Below are 19089 nucleotides of genomic sequence, written 5' to 3' on the forward strand. Positions count from 1 at the left end.
TTTTGAAAATGGTCTAATATAGACTAATTCTATTCTGAATTTAGTGGGCAGGAAAATGTTCGCTAAATTAGTTTCTTGCTTGTGATACCGGCCCATTAATAAAATGGGCTGTGGGTGATGTATGTGACATCATTGTCCACTTCAGTAACTGAAAAAGAAACTGCAATATCAGCAGCAAAAAAAATTGCCACATCAGCAGGCAAAAAATGCCATGTCGGATGCCACATCAGCCGCAAAAAAAATACCTCGTCGAATGCCATGTCAGCAGCCAAAAAATGCCACATCAGATCCCATATGAGCTGCCATGTGGCACTATCTGTGACGTTTATCTTCGTCATAGATATTGGGCTCGGGTTGGACTAAGTGGGCTTTGGGTTATTTTGTGACGGTATACAAATATCATAGATCGTGCTAATTTATGATGATTACGGAAAAAATGTCACTCGATTTAATCTGTGACGCTCAATCCATGATGTTATCCGAAATCGTCACGAAACCATCATAGATGCTGTTTTATGACATTTTTTCAGCAATCTATGACGAATTTGTTTCGTCATAGATTAAATGATTTCTTGTAGTGGGACTAATCTACTCTACGTTAAGTCAGCTGGACTTAGGATAGGTTAGGTGTCCTAGTATTTCTATCCAAAGCTAGGGTCATGTTAGGACATGGTTAGGACTACATGTGCCAGGAAAATGGGATAGCGGGGAGAAGGTCTTGCACCAGTGTACATCCAGACCCGTTACATCTTTGCATGAACTCCTACACCGAACCCGAACGTCGGGGAATTCGCTAAGCGCAACACAGCTATTACGCCGGACGGATAGGGCTGTCACCACCTGCCGTCTACCCCAGTCACACCGTGGAGCGCAGTCATATCCGATGGATCTCGCATACCCGACCACCATGCTCGTGCATGAGGTCACTACTCTAGCGTCCCCGGGTCTCCCACCCTTCGAAGGGACAAGTAAAACACTAGAGCAAGCCCGAAAGCACAACGAACCGCTATCCATACCCGGATCATCTGGCCTAACTAAGACCTTAGCATAAATTATGAACGAACTAAGCATGGATTGATAAACTATCAAGATAGTAAAGCAACCATGGCATAACTTTATATTATGAATAGAAGTCTGACAAGTCGGGTACAAAGCCATACCAGGAGCCGAGGATTGCTCAACGACCCCGAGGATGACTTGCTCGCTAATGAAGAACTAGCCTAGCTCCACTACCTAGCTAGGAGAGCAAGAGAGAGAGCCTTCTTGGAGAGAGTGGAATGAAGTGTGTGTGTGTGTGTGTTAAGAGGGGTGAGAGGGGGGCCCTATTTATACTAGTGGAGGTCGATTTTCCGCCAACGCCAATATGGAAGGTGATTAGGAGACTTGGCAGCTACTCCTCCTCAAGATGCACCTGGATGGGAGGCAGCACAGGTTCGGCCGAACCTGGGGTTCGGACGACCCCCCCCCCCCCCCCCGGCGTCCCTCATCCTTATCCTCCTCTAGCAGACTGACAGGTGGGCCCTTGTGTTTTTTTTGTGTGCATTATGCATGGCGCGCCCGTTTGCTCTGCCAAGTGGGCCCTCATTGTAAGTGGGTGACGCTAGATGTTATTTTTTGCGTAGTTGTGTGGCGTCTGCTACGTGTTTTCGTCTTATTCTGCTCTTGCTCATCTGAAATGTACAAAACTCGAAAACAACTATGGAGCAAGGTTAGTGATACAAATATGTGAGTAAGGCATATAGTTTTCCTTTATCATTGAGTCTAGTTGACGGTCGGATTTGACACTTAAGGACCATCAACACCGAGCGTAGTTTTCTTGGAGATGCTCATTTTTTGTTTCCACATCAAGCTGACTGGTATGGGTCTGTGATCATGACCAAGAAACATGTTACCACAGAGATGAAGTGGAATGATTGGGAGTACTTGAAGAGGTTAGCTTCACCAGTCAAAGAAGTGGTTGATGCTGTTTTTGATCGCTGTCAGGAGATGGATATTGTTGACATCATGAGCTTCACTTGTAATTGGAATGAGGAAGTCGTGGCTCAATTTTATGCCACATTTTTTGTTGAGGACGATGGAAGAACAGTTCACTGGTTTCTTGGAGGGAAACGCCTCAGGTACAACATGGCTCAGTTTAGCACCTTATTTGGTCATACTAGAAGCTCCAATGCTTATGGTAGTGGCTACATTGTGGAGCGTGACAGCTCCAAGGTGGGTTTGCATGATGGAAATGAGCTTGAGACCTCCAAGATGCATTTCATGTATGATAGAGCTTATGGGGATATAGTTTATGGGCAAGTCAAGGGTCTCACTCCTTTCTATAGATTGCTCAACACTCTGTTTTGGTTCACTCTCACTCCAAGAGGGGGGTGACTCTGACAACATATCCTCTAGAGCCAAGAATTTGCTAGCTCAAATGGCTCCCGGGCGATCCAAGTTTGCAGTTATGGAGTTCATTTGGAATGAGATCATTGCTTGCTCTTCGGATTCTTCTAGTGCATGTCACTATGCTCCATACATCTTCTACATGATCAAGACAGTGACTCAGCTTAATATCTTGCATAGCACCATTCATTTGTCATATCATTCTAGCAAAGGCAAAATTGAGCAAGCACTTCACATTGGAAGTCACAACACTGGAATTGCACCTTTGGGACCCTTTCTAGGTGCTTACTCATCTACATTTACTCCCGGAGCATCATCCTCTAAGGCTACTCCTTCATCTCCATCAGCACCTTCTACTTCACGTGGACACAAAGCATCCAAAGTCAAGAAAGGCAAGTTGGCTTTCATTGCTCAAGAAATTTTTTGCTTGCTTCAACATGTGTTGTCAAAATGCGCAAGAGATGTATGAACATAGAAGGTATATGGATGAAGAACTTCTCAAGTTGGAGAGGAGGCAAAAGGAGATTATGGCTAAAGTTGACATTCCTCATTCTCCTATTCGTGAGCCTAGAGACTTCCCCTCTCCTCCAAAGATCTATAATCCATGGGGTGATTTTGTGCCTCAAGAAAATCTTTTTGGTGAAGATGTTGAGCTTGATTATGGAGGTCAGGAAATCTCGGATCCAAGCCAAGTTTAGAGCAATGAAGAAGAGGAGGAAGAAGGTGATGATGATGAGACCGAGTCCGACGGCAATGGCAATGGCAATGGCAATGGCGATGGTGATGACGATGAGTAGCCTTCTTTTTTGCGCTTGATGGCAAAGGGGGAGTGAATTTGGTGCTTGGAGACCCCCCCCCATCTATCTTTTCATCGTTCTAGTTTATGGACATGTGAGAACTATGTATTTATTTTATGTGTGGTGTGCCACGTGAACTATTTCTATTTGTAAGACTTATTTGCTAGTGTGATGTTGAACATGATATTATCTATGGTGTGATGCTTATGGTTAATGTAATGTTATTTCTCACTTTGTTGTTGTGTTGATCTTGTCATATGCATCACGGTTATATTATCACACTAAATCACTTGTATGCAAAGTTTCGGGGGAGCTCACATAAATATGTGCATTGGCATTTGAGGTCACCTTGAGATACTCTCATGCACATATTTAGGGGGAGCTTTTCTATTTCATTATTTACAATTCATGTATTTTATTCCTCCCTTTGTGAGCCCAAATTGGTATTGTCATCAATCACCAAAAAGGGGGAGATTGAAAGTGCATCTAGGCCCCTATTTGGTGCTCTGAAGAAGTTGTGTGTAGAAATAAAATGAAAGAATCAAGAAGAAGTTGAAAGGAAGGTCCCCAAATTCAAATTGTTTTGTGGTGGAATCCATGGGAGATTTAATTCTAATTTTTGGTTTGAAATTGAGTATAGGTCCACCGTACTATCAAGGGGGGCGCACTTGATTAATCTAGGTTGTTAAAGTGCTTCATTTGAGATGGCTTTTATGCTTGAGAGACACTTTTTGCAATGACAAATCTCTTGTGCACTTCATTGTCCGCACTGGGTCAAATGACCCAGCCTTAGGTCCCAGCCATTTCACCCTGTTTGCCTCTGGGCTTGTCCAGATGATCCGGCCTATGCCCGGATGATCCGGACATGGAATCTTGTGAGCGCCTATTAGCCTCTGAGCGAGGCCGGATGATCTGGCCTTATGCCAGATGATCTGGTCCTGAGAGTTTTTGAGTGTGTTTTTCCTATTTTGTTATGTAGGAATATGGGGTAGCAAAAACAAAAATTTTCAACCACATAAACCAGGATTACTACAGTTATAGATCACGGGATTACCACTAGACGCGCGGTTGCGGAACTTCTGTAGCGCGTCGGTGTAGTGTAGATGGAAGCCGGCAGTGTAGTTGCGTGAACCTCCTCACGAACGGCTCGTCCTTGTGCAGCAAGCGCAGCACCTCCACGAAGTCCACACATACGGGAAGAAGCTTCGCACTCCGAATTGCTAGATCCGCGAGAACGAACAATTTTTTGATCTCATCGGCGAGTTCAGGCAGTAAGAACTCGACAGAAACAGCTTCGTCAAGTTGTTCTTGCCTAGGGGCCTCTGTGTTCATGGTGTTGGCCAAGTAGCTGTCGAAGCAACCTGACCCGTTGGCGATGCCGACCCATGAGCCGAAGACGAAGGTGGTGCCTGCTTTGATCGCAGGGAGGTCGAAATCCAAGGATGCCATCGAATTCTTTTGATGATCGTTGGTGAAGCCCCCTACCTGGCGTGCTAGCTGTCGGTGTTAAACCGCCAAGCTCTCCGAGGTATACCCCGAGGAGATTGATTGTAGGCAGGGACTCGCCGAGATCAGAGCGCGATGGTACAAGGAACACAAAGATTTAGACAGGCTCGGGCCACCGGAGCGTAATATCCTACGTCCTGTATGGTTGTTTGTATTGCCTTAAGTGTTGATCGTTGTTTTGGAAGGGTCCTTGCCTGTCCTTATATAATATGGGAGAACAGGGATACATGAAAAGTCCTAGCTGAGTACTGCTAGAGTCCTACTCCAACGTAATCGGGTAGTTTTCTTGTATATCAACTAGCCCTACTACCGTCCGAGTAGTATTTCCATGTGTTATCCCTTACTCTAAAATATTCCACACCTGTGAGCAGTCCCGCTGCCCCGAGTCTGACAGGTAGTTTCTTTGTATATCAACTAGTCCTATTGTTGTACGAGTAGTTACAGTAGAGGTAAGATACATCCATGTGCTATCCCTTACTCTAAAATTTTCTACGCCTGTGAGCAGTCCCGCTGCCCCAGAAGTAAAGTCTTACATAAAATTTTATGAACAGAAACCAATTAGAACTAAGTGTTTATCAATCTTGTTCTAGGCTAGAGTTAGCTGCTACACCGTTGTTCTTGTTGTTCCACTGAATGTTTTTGTGCTGAAACTTACCAGTATGTTGTCATCATTTCTGGAACATGCAGTAAAGGTTTTAGTACCCATACTTGCATGCTTTGCTCTGTGTAAATGAATCTTGTTAGAGTAGAAGTTGTTTAAGTTATGTCTCAGGTCTAAAAACTGTGCATGATTTTAGCTGCAAACTTTTACGATGAATTGTTGTGTAGTTGTGCTCTATATGAAATTTGTAGCATCAGAAACACTTCCTATTGTTGGCAGTAACTAAACTAAGTTCCTATATGAAAACTAAGAAAAGGTAAACATGGCCAACCCAACTTGCTTGCTGAGTCTAAGTAAAGTTAATTACTATTCTATAAACAATTGCCCAGTAAAATGCAACTTAACTTGTTTCATAAAAAAACTTGTGTTTTGCTGGATTACAACTTATAATGAAGTAAATAATGAAGCTTTATCACCAGCACAACTCATGCATGTGCATTTCATATAGATACAACCACTGACGAGACTTACGAGTTGGTGCCGGAGCACGAAGGTGGAAATTTTGAAGCCCAGCTGAACCTAATTGAGATCACTGAAGATCCGAACTAGACTTCGAGAGGAAATTTGACTAACACAGCCCATGTTTTGAATACTAGAGTTGTATATCGAGTAGTTGCTATGCTAATAGGACTAGTAAAAGTCGAGTGATTTCCTATCACTTGTGAGAAAATAGGAGTTATTGTCTACTACATACTGCAATCATAAGGTGGATGGGCTGGATCAGGATATGATGTTCATGGATTGAGATCCCATCTATTTAGTAATAAGATGCTAAGAGTTTGAACGTACTAGCCACATGCCAATAAATATGGTAATCGGTAAGCTTATGTACCTGATTGGACCAGGGAGTGGACTTGTCCGTCACCCTCTTTGAACATTGTTCTCATGCGGCCAACATAACATGCGGGTGCAGAGTAGTCTAGCTCTATAGTCGAGTGGGTGACCCTGATCCACAAGCTGGAAAGAGAGGAGAAATGTTGTGTGGGTGACGATGTTCCCCATGCGTGTGTGTTAGGTCTGCCTTGCAAGGTTAAGAAATTCGATTCGAATCATTCGTTTCTCACGGTTATTGACACTGCTTGACCCTTTTACCACATAAAGTAATAAGAGGAACTATGATGATGAACATGGATGGATGATTAATTGTTTGCAACCTATTCGATCAGACATGGAGGCTTATGTAGCCTGGTTAAATGAATTAGAAGTTTGAAAGCTAAAGTCTGAAAGTAAGGACGCACTCTTTGTTGATTTTGGCAAAACAAACCCTCCCAATTAAAAAGCCTTGCATGTCTAGATAAGTGGGCTAAATATACCCATAGTCGGGTAAGCCTTGCTGAGTATTAACCTACTCAGCCTTGCTTGTGACTTTGTTTTTAGGTCAGTCTTTCGAAGAGATGATAGAAGGTTTAACTTGACCTTGCTCTTTGCCTCCTGATTGGTCTGTGGAGTGGGATGCGTCCCCGGCCAACACTGATGCTACCGGGTGATGTCACATGCGCTTCATCGTGATAGCCACGACGTCGTTTAGTTTATCGTGATTATTTTGTTCCGCTGCTGATTAACTCTGAAGTACTCTTCTGAAATTCAAACTCAGTATGTAAATAAATTCAGTACCAGAATCTGTGATGTAAAATGTGTGGAATGTTGTACTCTGTGGACTCGCCTTCGTGTGAGTTGTATGTAAGGTTTGGGTTCGATAAAAAAAATGCTCAAGTGGTTTAATCGGGATTTTAACCGACTGAACTATCAGATTACTCCATTTGAAGGGCGAGGCAGATAAGGTTGTCCTTGTGACATTGGTTGTCACACTTGAGCAGGATTAATTTGGACAGTTGTGCCACAGATAGGGCCCTCGAGCAAAAGATTCAGAGGCGGGAAGGCACGAAGAAGCGGTTGTGTGCTACGGAGCAGGCGGCAGAGGAGCTGCGAGAGCGTGCCAAGAAGGAGGCAGCGGAGCATGCCACAGAGTTGGGGGAGCGTAAGGCAGCGTTCTTGGAGCTCACGTTCGTGAAGCGGCATCTGGAGGCGGATTTGGTGTGTGCCTCGCGGACACTGCGGAGGCCGAGCTAATGACGGCCTTGGAGCTCCGCGATGTGGCAACCTGTGCGGCCGAGCTCAGGGAGGTCAGCTGAGCGCGGAGGTCTAGCTAAGGGTGCGCGGCAGGCTGGCATGGAGGCCAGGGAAGGAGCTGACCTGTTCTAGGAAGGCTAGGGCGGGCAGCTTGTGGTGGTGATGAGCAAGGTGGCCGACACAGGAGAGAGGAAAGAAGAAAGAGAGTAGAGGGAGAGGATAGAAGAAAGAGATGGAAAGGAGAGGTGATGAAAGGTGGGCCCCACTGCCATGTGACGTCTAACTCAGCAAAACCATCTAGCAAAACAGCTCAATGGCCAAACATGAACAGTTTTGAGAGTTGGGCGGCTATGGATGTCTGATTTTAGAGTTGTATTGTCAAATCCGGACGCAGTCGATAGTTCGATGCCCGAATATAGACTTTACTCTTTACATCTTTAGTCCATCTATTCTAAACTGTAGGTTGTTTTAGCAACTTAGATACATAGTTTTTCCTATGTATCTAGATAATCTAAACTAATTAACGTATATCTAGATACTAATCTAAACTAATTAACATATATTTTGATACATACATAAAAACTATGTAATTAGAAAACTAAAATAAACTACAATTTAGAAGGGAGGGACTATTATAAATTATGAACCCAGCAGCACGTAGAGGTAATTCCCTCGAGAGTATCCAGCTAGTTAATTAGCAAAGACGTGTTGGCGCCGGGTGCCTAGGGGTGGTAAAGGGCCCAACATTTTGAACTAGAAAATCTAAGGATCGGGCCCTAAAAGGGCCGGGCTCTAAACATATGTATTTTTGAACTAAAAATTTTAAGGATTTTATTGGGCTGTGAAGAGGCCATTAGGGCCATGGCCCATTACCACCCCTACGGGTGCCACAACCTGCACGCTTGTACCGACTGAGGCTACCCGCAGCGGGACCCTGTATCCGGTCCTGCAGTACCGGATACAGGACCAAACCGCCACAGCGGTATCCTCCATCGACTAAGGGATGTTACCGGAGGCTCCATCATCCTGTGAATCTAGGGGCCTCCCGGTTCCTCCTGTACAAGCCAGCGTGGCGCGGGCCCGCCGAACGGCCGTGAGAGGAGGAAGAGGAGAAGAGTGCGCCGCCGCTGCCACTGGGAGCCACGCCGCCACCGATTGAGCCCGCGGGGAGGGCCGCAAGCTCCGCCTCGCCGCGCGCGGTTGCGGCCCAGCCATCCGGCGCAGTGGCGCTCGACGCCGCCGGAGCCCTCGAAGCCGCCACAGCGCAAGCTTTCCGTTGCCGCGTGGACAAGCCGGCGGCAAGTGAGGACGACGGAGGAGGGCCGTGTCATGGACATAGAAAGTGAGGAGAGGAGGGCCACCAGCAGCTGAGCTCGAGCTCGTGCAGACCCGCCCGTACCCCGCCACGTGCGCGCCGCCACCACCGCCGCGACCACGCACGTGCCCGAACGCGCGCGCCGCCCACTGTGACCCTGCGCGTGCCCGGACGTCCGCGCGGGTTCCTGCCGCACCCGCGGGCGAGCCCATCCGCACACCCGTCGCGGGCCGCCTCCGCGCTATCTCGCCCGGCGTGATGCACTGATGCCACATGCAGACGGGCCTGACCCCATGCCGGCTCGCCCGCCACACCGCACGCCAAGCAGGGTAGAAGCAGCTCGCCTTCTCCGGCAAAATATGCTTGATTCTCTCCATGGATTTCAAATCCACCGAACTTGACCTCCATAGCTCCCTCCCCAACCCCCTCCAACCACAGCCCCGATGCCCACCTCATCGGGATTCGAGGGTTCCCCGGTCACCACCCTCCATTACCGCAATACTGACCGAGCTCCACCTCCATATCAATGACCTACCCTCGTCTTCTTTCCGCTCAAGCTAGGTATAGAAATCGGTTTCCCTTGACCCAATGCAAAAGATGGTCATGCTCTCCCTACTTCCTTGCATTCGCCGGCCAATCGGCCAGAACGCCGCCGCGCAGACACTCCGGGGTGCCTGTACCACCATGAGCAGCCCCTGCGCCGCTTTCCGTCGGGCGCCACAGCATGCCCATGGGGCGCTAGCCGCAGTGTCGTGTTGCAGCGCCTCCGCCAACCCTTATGCCGGCGAACGGAGGCTGCAGGAGGCGGCGGCAGTGGCGTTGGCCGGAGGAGGCGGCTGCAGGGGAGAGAGAGAAGGGGTGAACCACGCACGCCCCCACATGTTTAGCATGTCAGAAACTAATTAGCTAGGTATACTGATTCCCATTTGTTTATGACCTATGCTGATATGCCAAAGGGAGTTTACTATAGTTACAGTATATTATAAAGTCATCAAAACCAAGTATTAATTAATTATTCCGTACGTGCTTCTGTCTGTTACATACTGTTACTCTCCTAACGAAATTACTGCGTTGACAGCATTCTGGCGGTTTCATCAATGAAATAAATAAACAGAAGAACAAAAAAGAGTAAAGTTTCCGCCGCGGAACGCGTCTATGTAAACGTGTAGGAGTTGAACACCGGCGCGGCATCGCCCGTTCTGAGACATTTCGGTGGCGCTCGCTCAGGTCAATCCCGTGCGTTCCTTTCGTTGCTTGTTCGTTCGTTGCCATGGCGCCTTCCCAGAGCGGCGGCGGCGACGCGGCAGGAGATCTCCTGGAGACCGGGCTGCTGGTGGCAGCCATCAAGGCGACGTCCACGTCGGGGCGCCCGGCGGACGACGAGAGGGGCGCGGGGGCGACGACGTCCTCGCGGGTGCGGCGGGGCGCGCGGCTCGCGGCGGCGCAGCTGCAGGAGGTGTTCCTGGGCACGAGGCTGTTCCCGCTCTTCTCCGCCGTGCCGCTCGCCGTCGCCGCCCAGCACCTCCGCCTCGGCCGGGTACGAAACAATCACCTTAATTACCCTGATCGCCTGAGTCCTATGGATTAATTCTTGCTTGCTAGCTAGTAATTACTCGCCGGCGATTGTTCTCTCGAATCGATCACCGGCATCAATGTATTTCTGCTCTAAGCAACAAGATTGATGGAAACGTCGCGCCGCGCACGAGGTCGTACGTAGGAAATCGACTACTCCTAGTCCTAGATAGGAACGTGCAAAGCCTTTGTCTCTTTCTTCCATCGCGGAAATGGTATGTTGTTACGTGGTGCTTAGCCGCCGTACGTGGCCGCGTCGACGGCCGGCGCGGCGAAGGCGGCCAGCAAGCAGCTTCCTCCTCGCGCGCGATCGCTACACGTCGTCGCTCCACGCCACGCGCCACATATAGGAGGGGTAGAGGTAGTCAGGTAGACACGATAGCACGGCTAGCAATACCTGCTTTCTCCCCACCCAAATCCCCTGCTCCGATCCTTTCTTGTCAGTTGTCACCGTCACGGATCGGAGGGATGAACACAACACATGCGTGGCAGATAAAACAAGGTCGATTGTTGGATCGATGACCATGAGTTTTAGAATGGGTGCATGCACTTGACTTCTGTCCTTGCTGGTGAATGGAAATGGTGGCAAGCCTTCAGGTCAGCGGTTCCCACACAGCTTCCTGGCATGCTAAAAGGACATTCCTGTGCGTGCTCAAAAAAAAAAAGGACATTCCTGTACTTTCAGGGTTGTGCTATTGATTGAGTCCAAGCAGAGCCCATATATATATATATATATATATATATATATATATATAGAATGGGCATTTTTTTTTTGTCTTTTCTAGTGCTGGTGCTCACAGCATTGTCCAGCCCCATGTTTCCTCCCGGGCGTTGGATGCGGTGTGATTTGTTCTAGTCGATTTCATGCCTGGGATAGCAACGAATCTTTTCCAAGCAAATGCCATGAAGGCGTGTTTCCTTTTCTTTTTGTTTGACTCTAACAATTGTTTTCACTACAAAATTCGCTAGCCTGTTCCACGTTCAAATCTTAGAAGCAAAGAAAGATCGAATAACTTGACAGCTCATTCAGCATGCGCAATTCGATTGTAGTGTTCCTAAAATGTGGCAAAAGTAGAACTATGGTCCCCCGCTGCGAAATTCCTGTTCTGTGGAAATAAGGCCCTAAAGAGTGACATCTAAGGGATCGAATGCCATGCGCACAGCTTTATGCGCAACTAGGAGATACAGACGTCAGCATCAATTCAAAATAGCTGGTGAATACCATGAATGAGTTAGTATTACAGATCGCTTGATTTGTTCCCGTAGAAACTTTTTACTGTTCTAGTTTCCCAACCCAAACCGCCAATCCAGGACTAAAGACCGGGAGCTTTAGTTCCAGGTCAGATTTGTTCCGATTGGAAACCCTTTATATGTTGCAGCTTTCCAATCGAGACCGTCAATCCGGGACTAAAAACTGTGAGCTTTGTTTTTAGTCCCGGGTCAGACAACCGAGACAAAAGGGCACCTTTAGTCCTTGTTGGTAACACCAACCAGAACTAAATGTCCTTTTTTTTCTTTAGCTTCTTTTCCTTTCTGTTCTTTTTTTTATTTTAATTATTCTTTTGTATTAGAATCCAAACTGCATATGAACCCCACTAATATTATACATAGATATATTTATTTATATAATATATGTTCTTAATATTTCCCATATTTTCAACTTAACTATAAACCTATCAAAAAGAGATGTCCGACTGTCGAAACTGGACAAGTTTGGCCCTTTGAAATCACTCAAAGGGCTAAAGTTGTCTGGTTCCGACAGTTGAATGGCCCCTGTTATTCGACTGTCGAAATCGGACAAGTTTGGCCCTTTGAAACCACGCAAAAGGCTAAAATTGTCGGTGTTGAATGGCCCATACATGTTATTCAAGCTGCTAATAGTTTGGGTTGAAATCGGTTGCAGTGGTTTGGATTTTGCATTTATCCTACTTCAATTTGGTGGGAAATGGTTTTTGTATCAATCAATCCAACTTTTTAGTTTCATAAGAGAAACGGTTTGACTTGGTTTCGGCTGCTGTGCACGTCCTCCTTCTTGCTTAACTAGTCGTGCTTGTCGTCTTAACCATCAGTAGTGCATAGCAATTAGAAGTACCACCACTAGCATGCTCCTATACTACTTGTGGATCTCGACCTTACTCTCTACCTTTGATGGGGTGGTATGGTTTTATTTTCACGTGCTATGGGGTGGTCTGGAATGGTTTATGTCAACATGTTTAATAGAAAGAAAAAGTCTACATAACCCCCTCAACTATTCAAGATGGATTACTTCACTCCAAACTCTAAAACCAGATATTCAAAAATAACCCTCTCAAGTGGTTTTGGAATGTGGTTTTGCCACGATAGCATGGTTTTGTTTTTCCTTTCTTTATTTATTTTTGTTGAATTTTTGTAAATTAATAGTAAATCATAGAAAAATCATAAAATAGAAAATTCAATTTTGTTGAACTCCACATGAGTAGATCTAAACAGTGAAGATATAATATAATATACTTCGGTATAAAGTTTTTGTTATAACTTTAGATCTATGCTTTTCTATAATTAATTGAAAGAATTCATAGCTATAGCTTCTATATTCCAATTGTGGTGAAATTTTTATGGTTGGAAAATTGTTGTATGCTTGAACTTTAGTAAAAAATTTATACTCATTGGATGACGTATAATATAGTTATAGATTTATTTAGGCTTGTGCTTGTTAAATCTATGCTTTATCTACAACTAAGTTATACATGATCCAATGACTATGAAAATTTTATTATAGTCAAAGCATACAATAATTTGTCAACCATAAAAATTTCGCCACAATTGGACCATAGAAGTTGCAACTATGAATTATTTCAATTAATTATAGAAAAATATAGATCTAAAGCTACGGTAAAAACTTTGTATTAAAGAATACCATATTATATATTCACTGTGTAGATCTACTCATGTGGAGTCCAACAAAATTGGATTTTACATTTTATTATTTTTTATGATTTACTATGATTTTTGAAAGACTCAGCGGAAATAAAAAAAATGTGCTACTGTAGTAAAACCACCGTCCAAAACCATTTGAAGGGGTTATTTAACCGGTTTTGGAATATTCTAGGGTTGAATATCCGGTTTTATAGTTTGGGGGTGAGGTAGTCCACCATGAATAGTTGGGGGTATAATATCCTTTAATAAAAATAGTTTGGTCCGGGATTAGTCTGGATCTTAGACCACTGGCAGCTTGATCTATTTTAAACGGAAGAGCTCCTACTATTTTTTGTTGAAAAATTGCTACTATTTTAAATAATGGGTATATGCGAAACATGTGTTTGCACCTCACAAGTTTACATAAACTTTTACAAAGTTCAGTTCGATTACCAAAACGATTATCCCTCCAAGTCCAAGATTTCAGTGCGATGTTGCACAAATCTGATGTAGGGAAAAAAGAAAGGTGGCAATGTAGACATGCTGCTTAATTATCACGCAAGCGAGATATTTCAAGTGGCTTATGTGGCCGTGGAGGGCCAAGGAAGCGTTTGCCTGCCTGATTAATACAGTAGTAGCTAGCTTTCGGTAGAACAAACGGGACAAGCAGGCAAGCTGCTGCTGTTGTTTATAAAGCGGCAGCAGATGGCACAGCTGTCATTCTGTCAATCCATCTCCCCAATTGTTTGGCGTCGGGAGATTGTGACGTGCCTGAAGAAAAAAAAAGTGATCCACACCCACATGACGCTGCAGTTAAGCCGTGCACCTGTCGTGTCCCTGTCAGTTTGTCACGGCTCCTGGGAGTCTCTAGAGTAGTACAAGAGCTGTGGATCCTTTGATGGCTCCGTGGATTTCCTTGCTTACCCAAGCATTCTGTCTTTTGCTTGCAAGGTGTTTAGAACCATAGTGTTTGTAGGATGCTTCTTAATTACGCTAATGCCTTTTTCAGAAAGTTGGAATGAATATAACCAGCGAAACTCAGTTATTTGCTATGTGGGGCTGCTGAATTTCAAACAGTAATGCTACCAATTTTTGTGTCTTTTTCTTTTTATTATTTTCAATGATCCTTTTTTTTTACTTGTGTTGCCAACTTTTCTCGAAAAGTGTTGGTCTGTTTAATTTCATCCAATATATGATTGAATTTCGTGTATACAACTTTCCGATTGTGCTCTTCTGAAAAAGTTGAGATATGATTGATTTTTTGTAGGGTGAAGATGTGATAGATGATTGGCATACGAAAAAATTGGAGGCATGCCACACAGGGGGATTTAAATACAGAATAAATAAACTTATGGATTAGCAGTTAGCAAATGCGGTCACAGGATGATTAGTCAAACGTTTTAGCCTACCCACGACTAGATCTATGCAAAAGACAATGTCAACTCGTGGTGCTTTGCCATCTGCAGCTTGAGATTTCAAAGATTCGTTTTGGGCTCCTCGCTCCTTTGACAAGTCTACTTTATTCCTCCTGAGAATTGCGTGATCTCGTGCAAGTTTTGGGGCAAGACCTGGTCTGTTTGCTTGGGGAATTATGCTAGGATTTTGTTTTCTGCTCGAACAAATTCCTCATATGAAAGAAAATTTCATGAAGCAGTAGATTGGAGGATATTTACATGTGACATGTCCATGTCCAAATGGGTATTGAAATTGGACTGGAGGTAGCTCGTCATCTTGTGATTAGTATGGTCTTTCTTGGCTGCAGCTGGCATATAGGTGACGCAGCTGGTTCGGACGCGTCACTAAAAGTTTTTTGGTGACGCGGTTAATTTCAATGTCGCCTATTATGGTGTCATCTTTGTTGTATTCTGGCATAGTGTCACTCTAGTTTACAATCACTGCCATGTGCCTCTGCAATCCCAAGAAAGGGATTGACGAGGCTGTGAGATTTTTTTTCTGGTGTCCCGTTTCAATATGTGAGCAACACGGCCACTAGAGATTGCTGCATTCTTGATAGCACGCTTATACAAGCACAGGGATTGTTCGATAAATAACCTCAAAACAAATTCACACAGCAAGAGTTCAAAAATGCTTGCAGTTTCTTATTTTTATTTTACTATAATAATCTCTCGAATTAGTTGGATTTTTTTTCGTCACACTTACCGTGAGAAATTGTTGTGGCAGGCCTGGGTGTTCGTTTTCAGCTTGATAGGCATGGCCCCCCTTGCAGAACGTGTGAGCTTCTTAAGCGAGTAAATCACTCAATTCCTTGTTTCCTTTCTCCTGAGTGAGCGGTTGGCTATTCTGTTACTCATTGTTAGACTGATCTCTGTTGTGCAGACATATTGCCGATACCGCAGGACCAACAGGTAACTAAATCTCTAAATGCTTTTTCTTACTATGCAGAAAAATGTGCTAACAGGAAATTTTGTTTGCACACACATTTATCATATTAGTGCGGTTAATGATGAGTCATGATAAAAGACATTGTACTCAAATACTGCAGTACATATTATAGTATGCGTTGACATAGCAACTTCCATTTTGCTATTCTTTTGAGTGTATTGATAAGTTCATATTTTGTGATTCAGGAAAGGAGTATCACAAATAACTTTTTTTTTAAAAATCTTAGTTTTGAGTGCACGAGAACTACAAGGTTGTACATGGAATTGCTCATGATTCAGAAAAGGTCTAACACAAATTACTTGCCATTTTTGGAGTTTTGTTAGCTTTGAGTGTAAATGTGTACTGAAATGTTGCAACTGAAAAACACATAGAACTAATTTTGGTTTCGCTATGATATATGAAATGAATTATGGCTACTTGTTATTTAGGACTAGTTGACAAGTCCCCTCTAATATTTTCCTCATGCATGCGCTTTTCTCATCGCAAAGCTTTATTAGTTATTACTTAGCATTCCTCCTCATTTTGGAATAATTTCAGCTGGTGGGATTCTGAATGCAACATGTGGGAATGTACCTGAACTTATTATTGCACTCTTTGCTCTGCATAAGGAGAAGTTGGAGATCTTAAAGTGGTCACTTTTAGGTTCCATATTATCCAATTTGCTGCTTGTCCTTGGTTCATCCCTCCTGTGTGGTGGGCTTGCAAATACAGGCAAGGAGCGTCCGCTAGACAGGGTAAGGATGCGGTTACAAAGTACCATTGGTAGAGCTTGGAAATATAGATGCCAGAATAACATATGCTTATAATTTTCTTTTATGTTCTTTAACAGAGACAAGCAGATGTAAGCATAGGCCTTTTGATGCTGGGTGTTCTATGCCACATATTACCTCTACTGTCTAAATACGCTAATTGCACTGGACATAGCATAAGTTCATCAGGTTCAGTTCTGGAATTATCAAGATTAAGTGCCATTGTAATGCTCACCGTGTACTTTGGAGGCCTCATCTTTCAGCTAAAAACCCATCGTCAAATTTTTGAGCAAGAGGTATAATGCTTTGTTTACTAAGAGTCTATTTGCGATTTTTGTGTTATAGTGGGATTTGGAATCTAGTCAGTTAGAAGAATATTAGTGACTATAGTGGGATTTTTTATTACAAAATTTATGCTTCCAAGTAGCAGCTGCATAAACGTCGGACATAAATAAGTACTTTAACCCACCGCACTCTCAAACTAAGGATTCTAGGAATCATGTGAAATGAAAAATATAGACTATAGGCATTTCCCTTTTCAGCTGTACTTATGGTTAGCTCTTCGAAAAATTACTTTTTTCTCTTTCAGATCTTCTCCAAGGATGATGAGATCTATTTCAACTTGTTGTAGTCAGAATTATGGACAGCTTAATTTTATTTTCTAGGATTGTCGAACAATTTACTGTGGTTGTTAATACCAAGCACATAGTTTAACTCTTTGCACAATTCATATATTTGCAAATGTAGTCATGATTTGGACTATGACTCGACAGCCACTTGCTCACATTGAGCTCTTCTCCGTCTTAAGTATGTTCATTAGTGCTTATTTTCCTATTAGTAGGATTTTATTTCATTCATATGTAGCTTTCCTCCTTTTCCTGAAAAATACAACAATACAACGAGAAACAGTAGAAAAGGATCACTGTCCATGCTCCATTCTCATATTGACTCATTACCTATCAGTTTACTGATGTGTCCAAGAACTGATTGCAGGACAGCTCAGAGAGCACCAACACTAACAACAGCAATGATGATGATGGCAGTTCAGTTATAGGATTTACCAGTGCAGTGATCTGGTTGATTGGCATGACTGTAGTCATTGCTGTGTTATCTAATTACATCATCACTACAATTGAGGTACAACTTTTTTTGGGGACATACATCAAGGCCCTTAAATTCATTTCATCCCTGTTTGTGTGCCAATTCTGTTTCCAGGAAGCATCAGAGTCATTAGGTATTCCACTCAGGTTCATCAGCATTATCCTACTTCCAATTGTTGGAAATGCTGCCGAGCATGCAGGCGCTATCATATTTGCTTTCAAGAACAAAATTGTATGGATGTATCCTGTTCTTTTGCTCAGTGAGTGCTTTTGGTTATTTAAGTTATCTTATTCAATGAATCATGTGATTATATGTGTCTTGTAGGATATCACCCTGGGCATTGCTCTTGGTTCGGCTACTCAAATTTCGCTGCTTGTGGTGAGACTCAAGAATTTTTCTTCTTGTTCAGTACACATAGATAACTCATCTTGTTTTGGAAACAACACCTTGCCCTTGACTGGTTAGCAAAAAGCCTGCAGATTTATTATTTTCAGAATATTCAATTTAAATTAGTCAATTTTAATGCTTTTATCATATAACAAGGCAAGTCAATACATCTACTCTTCTATATAGGTCATTGACCTGTAATACAATCTTTTTACCCTATTTGGTACATAATGGCATTTTCAACCTTTTCAATTTTCACTGACAAGGAGTTTACTTACTCACCAGGTGCCCATCATTCTTATTGTATCTTGGGTGAATGGCATCCCTATGGATCTCGACTTGAATCTTCTTGAGACTGGATCGTTGGTTATGACTGTATTTACAACAGCATTTACGCTTCAGGTGCTAAAACAGATAACGAAAAAAAGCAGAACTCATTGATACTATTTGAAATGTGTATCTTTCTTTTGCGGCAAACAAGCAGGGTGTATGATGATGTTAATATATATGCAGGATGACAAATGGCATTACTTGAAAGGCTTCAATTTGACACTTTGCTACATTGTAATAGCAGCGTGCTTCTTCACCATAAAGGCCCTCCCAAGTAAGCCCATTGAACAGTTGGAACTTTGTTGTGTATATTTGCAAATGGTCCCGTGGCATAAATGTCTGCTCACGTTTCCGAACAAAATTTGGTGATTTACCGAACCTCAAATGTATGCAAAAAGATACCATAAGCTTTAACATCTGTGCAATTTCTAACAAGGTTTATTATCTATCAAAACATATTTTGATTTGTCAAATTCCAACTAATAATAATCATACCTTTACTAATCTACTTTGGGGTAACTTTATTCAGCACCAAAGAAGGTACATGACTGAGCTGCTCAAGGAGATGCTGCATCAAAAAAGGTGCATGCCTGAGCTGCTCAAAGAGATGTTGTCCATGTTTAGAATGAAATTGAGGCACCTCAGTTCAAGGTAGTAGACTGGCGTTCCCTCAAGCTCCTTATGATCAAGCTTTTGTTGAACACGCCGGGGACCAACATATTTGACTATATTGCTGACAAAATGTGACTCCTAATATTTCTCCCTTATATTACTGACAAATTAAGTGTGGTCAGCTGCTCCAAGGAAGCGAATTTTAGGAAGTGATGTAATTATTGTTTTTGCATGATTATGCTTGTTAGTGCCTAGTTGTTAGGTACTATGTGTGATTCCCGATCACTGCAACTATTATGTTGAGCC

The 19089-nt window shown here is 43.5% G+C and overlaps 1 protein-coding gene across 4 annotated transcripts; it reads left to right on the plus strand.

Annotated features, from left to right (window-relative positions):
• Window positions 1-9873: 9873 nt before the first annotated feature.
• LOC120699882 (vacuolar cation/proton exchanger 1c-like) lies at window positions 9874-19089 on the plus strand. 4 transcript variants are annotated; one of them, XM_039983995.1, is made up of 11 exons: window positions 9874-10271; window positions 15383-15450; window positions 15539-15567; window positions 16142-16338; window positions 16434-16649; window positions 17347-17490; window positions 17569-17685; window positions 17779-17832; window positions 18127-18243; window positions 18355-18445; window positions 18701-19089. In XM_039983995.1, exons 1-11 carry the CDS (start codon window positions 10005-10007, stop codon window positions 18721-18723), a joined length of 1323 nt encoding a protein of 440 aa, XP_039839929.1. In that variant the 5' UTR covers window positions 9874-10004; the 3' UTR covers window positions 18724-19089. The 4 variants fall into 4 exon arrangements, with proteins under 4 accessions (XP_039839929.1, XP_039839919.1, XP_039839936.1 ...); XM_039983985.1 differs by having other exon boundaries at window positions 17347-17685; window positions 18701-19077; XM_039984002.1 differs by having other exon boundaries at window positions 9878-10271; window positions 14469-15450; window positions 17347-17685; window positions 18701-19077.

Source organism: Panicum virgatum, chromosome 1K (assembly GCF_016808335.1).
Source record: "Panicum virgatum strain AP13 chromosome 1K, P.virgatum_v5, whole genome shotgun sequence".
Taxonomy (NCBI): domain Eukaryota; kingdom Viridiplantae; phylum Streptophyta; class Magnoliopsida; order Poales; family Poaceae; genus Panicum; species Panicum virgatum.